Source organism: Lolium rigidum, chromosome 1, assembly GCF_022539505.1.
Source record: "Lolium rigidum isolate FL_2022 chromosome 1, APGP_CSIRO_Lrig_0.1, whole genome shotgun sequence".
Classification (NCBI taxonomy): Eukaryota; Viridiplantae; Streptophyta; class Magnoliopsida; order Poales; family Poaceae; genus Lolium; species Lolium rigidum.
In genome coordinates, this window is record NC_061508.1 from 297462332 (window position 1) to 297470652 (window position 8321).

Here is an 8321-nt window from a genome sequence, read left to right on the forward strand (position 1 = left end):
GGCCGCCTACCCTCAAATGACCAGATCCTCAAGCGCAGGGGCCCCTCCGATGGGCTGTGTGCTCTGTGCGGGCTCCTGAAAACGTAAATCACATCTTCTTCCGCTGCGACCTTGCGCAATTCGTCTGGGCTGGAGTTAGGGACATGCTCGGAGTGACATGGAACCCCTCCTGTTTTTCCTCTTGGGAAAGCTGTATCCAAAGCTTGAATGCCAAATCTCAACGCATTCTCCGTGTTCTTTTTGCGGCGATCTGCTGGGCGCTTTGGAAAATTCGAAATAAATTCACAATCGAAGCTATTTTTACTAGCCAACCAGCGAACAGTTTTTTCCTAATCAGGCTTAACTTGCAGCTATGGCGACCCCTTCAAAGGAGCAAGGACGAACCACTGCTGACCCAACTTGTGGCGATGCTTAAAACTGTCTTCGACCAGACCTGTGCTCCACCTCAGCCACGCCGGCCTTCTACCTAGTTTTCATCTTTATGCTTGTTCGTCCTGGGTTGTAATATGCTACTTTGGTGGCCAGTGTGGCCTTTGACTGTCGTTATGTGTGATCGTGGGGTGTGTCCTAAACTCTTGTACTCGTTTTCGCCTCAGGGCTTTATTAATTTAAAGTCGGACGTGCCTTCGGTCTAAAAAAAACCAATTAAGCCTACTACACCCTAACTACATTTGGCGGTATTGTGGCAAGGAACATAGACACGGAGTCCAACGTTCCACTATGTGTTTATTTTTTTCATGTGGAGAATGCTCACACCCCCCTCCCCTAAGCTTATACACACAAGACCTGAAATCGTCACGTTGTATGCTACGTTGTAAATACACAGCGATCTCAGCTTTTGTTGATTTGATTTTGGAGCAGGAACCTTTAATTTTATCGTAGGCACATGAGCTCAAATATCTCTAATTGATTAGATGTTCACTTATTGTTTAGCATTGTACTATATGTATTGTGTATATGTATCTATGCTTCTGAAAAAACGATGAATTAATACTCTAGTTAAGACTCAATTGTTGTCATGCCATGGAGGTTTCTTATAAATTCTGCTGATGTTGAGAAAAACATCTCTGAAGGTCCATAATCGAGCAACTTTACACCATGACTAAGATATAATAACCTCTATTCAGTGATCTATATCAGTTTCTTTCCAAAACACACATCTTTATAACTTCTACCCAAAAGTGCACACAACTTGTCGTAGCTCTAGTTTCTTGCCGGTTTGCGATCCTGCCCGGGAGATGTCGCTTTTGGCTCTGCCAGAGTGTCAGTATATGTTAAGGTTGATCCCAATTCTATGGTTTTGACTGTAAATATAACTAAGACTCCTGACAATGTTTTTCGTTATCAATGATAACGAAAATCGATCTCTGAGTTGATCGCTTGAAAAAAAAAAGTGCACACAACACTCACGAGGTGCTTTGGTAGCTGAAAACTTGAAATAAACTTCGCGTCTCTTTGTAGGTCCTGTCCCGTTCGTTTGCAGACGGTTTGGCCATGAGCCCATGAATGCTGACCTTAAGCCCAGCTCCATTTCTATCACAAGGTGACATCTCTAAGATGACGAGCGTTCAGGTAACTCACTCTGAGCTCCATTTCTATCACAAGGTGACATCTCTCGTCGTCTCGCCGCCAATCATATACGTTTAGGTAACTCACTCTGAGCTCCATCAATTTCACAATGTGTAATAATTCACCCTTTGACGCGTGTTCAGACATGAAAGCACATGCATGTAGTGACGAGTGACGATAGAGACAGACGGAAGAACTAGCTCCATGCATGCACTGACTGGATCCCGCCCTATATAAAGGGCTCCGTTGCTCACGAACTTACTCATTCCACAACAGCTAGCTACAACTACAACTACCGTATACATTCGCTAAGATTGTTGGAGATATAGTGTGGAGCTCCCCAATGGCGCGCTCCAAAACCCTAACGGCTGGCCTCTTCACCATGATGTTCCTCGCTCCATGCATCCTCGCCGCCGACCCAGACCCACTCCAGGACTTCTGCGTGGCCGACCTCGACAGCGAGGTCTCGGTAAACGGGTACCCATGCGTGCCCACGTCGGAGGCCGGCGACGACTTCCTCTTCTCGTCCAGGCTCGCCACTGTTAGACATTGTATATATGGTAGTCTCTGTATTTGTACGTGTATGATTGTAACTCTGTACACTATATATATAATACCAAAATCAACCCTAAGGGAGTTGAGCGTTCCCACAAATCATTGTTTTACATGGTATCAGACTAAACCGATCTAGGTCATGTCTTCCGCTGCCAACTCGGACGCCGCCGCCGCGAGCTCCTGCGTCGCTGGCGCGTCGATCTCCCTCTCCTCAACCACCTCTGCACCACCAGCGCCGTCCTCTGCCATGGACCGCCCGCTGGTCTCGCCGTTTCTTGCGGCCCTTCTCGCCGGGCAGCCGCCGCCGCCGCTCGTGCCCTCGCCGATCGCCACGGCTGCGGCGGGCTCCTCTCGTCTCGGGCGCCAGCCCGATCGCCACGGCCCTGCCCTGGCTCTCTGCCGCGTCGACGTACCCCGCTCCCGTCTCTCGCATCACCACCGAGGTACCGCCTCCAGGACATGGTGATATTGTCCCTCACCCCGCGCCGCCACACTATGGAGCTGGCCCCCATGGCCATCCCTTGTTCTACGGTGCACCTGCAATGGCGTACGGGCAGCCCTCCTTGTCGCCCGCCCCCTCGGCAGTGCCTCCACCCGCGGTGCCTCCTGCCCCTGTGTCGGTTACACCCGCCGCCCGCGATACCTCGGCCTCTCGTGATCTCCCGCCGCTTCATCTCGCACATCTACTCACGGTGAAGTTGACCCCGGACAACTATCTCCTTTGGCGTGCCCAAGTTCTCCCGCTCCTCCGCAGTTATCACCTCGACGGCTATGTGGACGGATCGATTCCGTGCCCCCCTGTTGTGGTTCACCTGACCACCACCGACGGCGCGCCCCTGCCGGTTGCCAATCCGGCCTATCGTCAATGGACGGCCCAAGATCAGGCAATCCTCAGCGCCATCCAGTCTTCCTTGACGCCGTCTGTCGCATGCATGGTGCTCTTTGCCGCCACGTCGCGTGATGCCTGGACTACTCTTGACTCCAGTTTTTCTTCGCAAACCATGGCGCGCTCCAATGCTATCCGCAACAAACTCGCGGACCTCCACAAACTGGATAAATCTGTGACTGTGTACTACAACCAGGCTAAGGAACCGGCGGATACGCTTTCCTCCATTGGACAGCCTCTCGCTGATTCCGAATTCATTGGCTATCTCCTCAAGGGTCTCGGTGAAGAGTTTGACTCTCTCGTTGAAAACATTGAAGGGCGCGACCATGACAACCCGATCAAGCCTCATGATTCGTATGCCAGGCTCCTCAACACGGAGCAACGACTTGGTGCTCGCCGCCCGATGGCCCCGATTCCTCGGCCAATGCTGCCTACCGTGGTGGTGGGGGTGGCGGTGGCGGCCGTGGTCCTTCTCCCGCGCCTCGTCCCCCCGGTAGTGGCGCTCCTCCTCCACAGCCCTCGCAGGCACCTCGTCCCACCTCGGGCGGGCGCGGCCGCGCGTGGGTGTGCACCTGCCTGCGGTACCAAGGCCCCTTGTCGGGCTGTGCGGTATTGAAGGGCACCTTGCCTCTCGCTGCCACCGTCGCTTCAAAGCGGACTTCCTCGGCATTGGTAATGATGGCCGGGGTAATGAGAAGCAAGCTGCACTTGCGACTTATGGGGCGACACACGGGTCTACCTCGACATATCCCGTTGATCCTACCTGGTACATGGACACTGGGGCAACGGACCATCTGACTCATGAGCTCTCCAAGCTGCACTCACGGGAGTCCTACACCGGCCCTGACCAGGTTCGCACTGCTGACGGATCAGGTATGCGCATCTCCCATGTTGGCCAGGCATCTCTCCTTTCTCTCACCTCTAAACGCATTAATCTGCTTTAATGTTCTCCGTGTCCCGTCCGTCACTCGTAATCCGTTATCTGTTAAGAAACTTACTCTTGATAATGATGTCTTTGTTGAGTTTCACCCGTTTCATTTTTTTGTTAAGGATCGGGTCACAAGGGACGTTCTTCTTAGAGGTCGGAGTCGCCATGGTCTTTATGTTCTTGATGCCCCTGCCACACCCACTCGCCGCCCAAGTCTCCTGTGTGTTCACCGGCGTTCGTGTTGCTCCCTCTCGCGTGGCACGCTCGTCTTGGTCACCCAGCCACCCCAGCTTGTTCGTCATGTTCTTCGTCGCCATGAGTTACCGTTTGCCTCTAGTAATAAAGACTTAGCAGTTTGTGATGCCTGTCAACAAGGTAAAAGTCATCAGTTACCGTTTTCTGAGTCTACTCATATTGTTAAGGCTCCTCTTGAACTTTTGTACTCGGATGTGTGGGGTCACACCCAAACTTCTGTCAGTGGTCATAATTATTATGTCAGTTTCATTGATGCCTATAGTCGTTTTACATGGCTGTATCTACTTAAACGCAAGTCTGATGTGTTTGATATTTTTATTCAGTTCCAAGCACACGTTGAGCGCATTCTCCAACACAAAATTATTCACCTTCAGTCTGATTGGGGGGGTGAATACCGTAATCTGAACACTTTTTTTCGTGAAACAAGGGATTGTACATCGTGTTGCATGTCCTCATACACATCAACAAAACGGTGCTGCCGAGCGCAAACACCGTCATATTGTTGAGACAGGCCTTACCTTACTTGCGCATGCTTCCAGTTCCTTTTAGGTTCTGGAGTGATGCGTTTACCACTGCTTGCTTCCTCATAAATCGCCTACCCACACGTCTCCTTCATATGAAAACTCCTGTCGAGATTCTGTTCCATGAGCCACCCGATTATACCTTCCTCAAGGTTTTTGGGTGCGCGTGTTGGTCACACCTACGTCCCTACAACAGTCGCAAACTAGAGTTTCGGTCTAAAAAATGTGTGTTTCTTGGCTACAGTTCTCTCCATAAAGGATACAAGTGTCTCCATGTACCTTCTAACCGTGTATACATTTCTCGCGATGTTGTCTTTGATGAACATTCGTTTCCCTTTGCATCGCTTCCCATAGCCGAACCACATGTACCGTCTCCAGTTTCTTCTCCTGCTTTGCCTGGTCAATTTGAGGATGTTGCATATTCGCCCGTTTTGTTGCATAACCATGGTGCAGGTGTTGGACGAGGTGCTCGCCTTGAGTTGCTGGACAGCCAGGATGCTCCTGACCCCGTCGCTGCTGGCGGTGACGTCGATCACGACGATCACGCCGCCCCCTGCATGCCCCATGCAGGGCCACGCGCTGCTCCCGCGACGGCACCTCCTGGGCCGCTGCCCTCCACCCCGCCGTCGCCTACTGCTGGGCCGTCTTCGGGGCCGTCTTCGGCCGCTCCGTCGCCTGGTACTGGGCCGACGCCGCTGGCGTCCCCGCCCTCTTCACCGCCCACCTCGCCACTTGTTCCGTCTGCCTCTGCCACGCCGGAGGTGCAGTCTCCTACTGTTCCATCGGCCTCGACATCACCTGTGCCGCCGGTTGCCAGCTCGCCTGCACCGGCCTCGACGACTCCTCCGTCCTCGACTGTGACTGCTCCTGTGGCCTCTCGCCCTCACACGCGCAGCCAGAGTGGCATTACTCGCCCTCGTCAGCGCACTGATGGCACGGTTGCTTGGCTTGCTGCATGCTTGTCTCGGTGCCATTGCCGATCCTTCCGCCGAACCCCGTCATTATACAGCTGCCATGGAGATTCCACATTGGCGCAGTGCTATGGAGCTTGAGTATCAGGCTCTCATGAAGAATGGTACATGGACTCTTGTACCCCCCCGGTCTGGTGTTAATATCATTGACTGCAAATGGGTTTTCAAGGTGAAGACACATGCTGATGGTTCTATTGAGCGGTACAAGGCACGCTTGGTTGCTAAGGGGTTCAAGCAACGATATGGCCTTGACTACGAGGATACCTTCAGTCCTGTGGTCAAGCCCACGACTATCCGCGTTTTGCTTTCTCTGGCTGTTACGCGTGGTTGGTCTCTTCGTCAACTGGATGTCCAGAATGCCTTCCTTCACGGTGTTCTTGAGGAGGAAGTATATATGCGTCAGCCTCCTGGTTTTTCGGACCCGGATCGTCCTGACCATCTGTGCCGATTGGTGAAGGCCTTGTATGGTCTTAAGCAGGCCCCTCGTGCGTGGCATGCACGTCTTGGAGCCGCTCTTCGTGCTCATGGCTTTATTCCATCGACAGCGGATACTTCTTTGTTTCGCTTCGGGCGTCCGCGAGGTTACTATGTATGTTCTGGTCTATGTGGATGATATCATCCTCGTCAGCTCGTCTGTTACTGCTGCTGATCGTCTGGTCTCCTCGCTCAGTGTGACGTTTGCTGTGAAGGATCTTGGAAAGCTGCATTACTTCCTTGGTCTTGAGGTGACTCATGATGATACTGGTCTATCACTCACTCAGAAGAAGTACTCTCATGATCTTCTGCGACGTGCTGGTATGCTTCTGTGCAAGACTACCACTACTCCTATGTCTTCTTCTGAGCAGCTCACTTCTGTTGATGGTACCCTCTTATCTTCTGAGGACGCAACAGAATATCGCAGCCTCGTTGGCGGATTACAGTACCTCACCATCACTCGACCGGATATATCCTATGATGTCAACCGGGTCTGTCAGTATCTTCATTCTCCCCGTGATGCACATATGACTGCTGTGAAGCGCATTTTGCGATATATTCGCCATACGGTGTCCTATGGCCTCGCGACCGTGTGCCTCTTCCTCCACCTTGTTGTCTGCCTTCTCGGATGCGGATTGGGCTGGCAATCCTGATGATCGGCGATCCACGGGGGGATATGCAGTATTCTTTGGTCCTAATCTGATCGCCTGGAGTGCTCGAAAGCAGCCTACGGTGTCTCGGAGTAGTACTGAAGCTGAGTACAAAGCAGTGGGCAATGCCACTGCTGAGCTGATATGGGTACAGTCTCTGTTACGAGAGCTGCGGGTTCCGCAGCCTCAGTCTCCTGTTCTTTGGTGTGATAATATAGGGGCTACATACCTGTCGTCTAATCCAGTATTTCATGCCCGGACCAAACACATCGAAGTTGATTATCACTTTGTGAGGGAACGTGTAGCACAGAGACTGCTTCGGATCAAGTTCATCTCTTCTAAAGATCAACTTGCGGACATCTTCACGTAAGCCACTGCCCTTGCCTTTGTTTCAAGGTTAGTCGGCGCAATCTTAACCTGCTAGATGTTCAGTGACTACGGTTAAGATTGAGGGAGGGTGTTAGACATTGTATATATGGTAGTCTCTGTATTTGTACGTGTATGATTGTAACTCTGTACACTATATATATAATACCAAAGCCAACCCTAAGGGAGTTGAGCGTTCCCACAAATCATTGTTTTACAGCCACGGCCGGCAACACGTCCACCCCGAACGGCTCCGCCGTGACACGGCTGGACGTGCGGGGGTTCCCCGGCACCAACACGCAGGGCATCTCCATGAACCGCGTCGACTTCGCGCCGGGCGGCATCAACCCGCCGCACGTCCACCCTCGCGCCAGCGAGATCGGCATGGTGACGAGAGGCGAGCTCCTCGTCGGCATCATCGGCAGCTTCGAGTCCGGGGAGAGGCTCTACTCCAAGGTGGTGCGCGCCGGGGGGACGTTCCTCATCCCGCGTGGCCTCATGCACTTCCAGTACAACGTCGGCGCGGAAGAGGCCTCCATGTTCGTCTCCTTCAACAGCCAGAACCCCGGCATCGTCTTCGTGCCGGTATCGCTCGTAGGCTCAAACCCGCCCATCCCGACGCCGGTGCTCACCAGGGCGCTCCGGGTGAACGCCTCCGTGGTGGAGCTTCTCAAGTCCAACTTCGCCAGCGGGTCTTACTTCATTCCTAGGACCGTGGAATGATCTGTATTAATTCAGTTCGATATATATGCGTGCTTGCCCCAGAAGCTGTATGCATAGCTGATTAAGCTTCTGGTCAAGGTAGCGTCCTGTTGTAAAGATTGAATAACCTCGCCGTTCTGACGCCAGGGCCAATATATGCGAGGACTGTATGCTACTTCAAAATGTTCCTTTGGATCTAGCCATTTTAGGCATTCTGGTGCAGGGAATTGAATCCAGGTCAAATACCAATCCAATCCAGAAACGAAGGCGAGCGTCAATTCAATTTCGGCTCTTTGGTTTGACATTGAATTTTACACGAAATTTGGGTTGCACGCAAAAAAAAAAAAAGGAGAGAAAAACTCCCACTAGAATATGCCCAAACCCAGCATGAACAGAGGAAAAGCCCAACAGGCCTCACGGCATCTCCAGCAGACCGACAAATTT

General features: G+C 52.3%; 1 protein-coding gene across 1 annotated transcript; it reads left to right on the forward strand.

The window, feature by feature from the left end:
• The first annotated feature begins 1912 nt into the window (after window positions 1-1912).
• Window positions 1913-7898, forward strand: LOC124660553 (oxalate oxidase GF-2.8-like). Its single transcript, XM_047198377.1, has 2 exons — window positions 1913-2120; window positions 7396-7898. The coding sequence occupies exons 1-2, from the start codon at window positions 1913-1915 to the stop codon at window positions 7896-7898; spliced, it is 711 nt and encodes a 236-aa protein (XP_047054333.1).
• The last annotated feature ends 423 nt before the right edge of the window (window positions 7899-8321 follow it).

Excerpts from the sequence above, each read along its gene's own strand:
- LOC124660553 (XM_047198377.1), top strand. The coding sequence starts at position 1,913 with ATGGCGCGCTCCAAAACCCTAACGGCTGGCCTCTTCACCATGATGTTC. Across the intron at positions 2,121-7,395 it reads GCTCGCCACTGTTAGACATT|CCACGGCCGGCAACACGTCC; the intron begins GTATATATGGTA and ends ATTGTTTTACAG.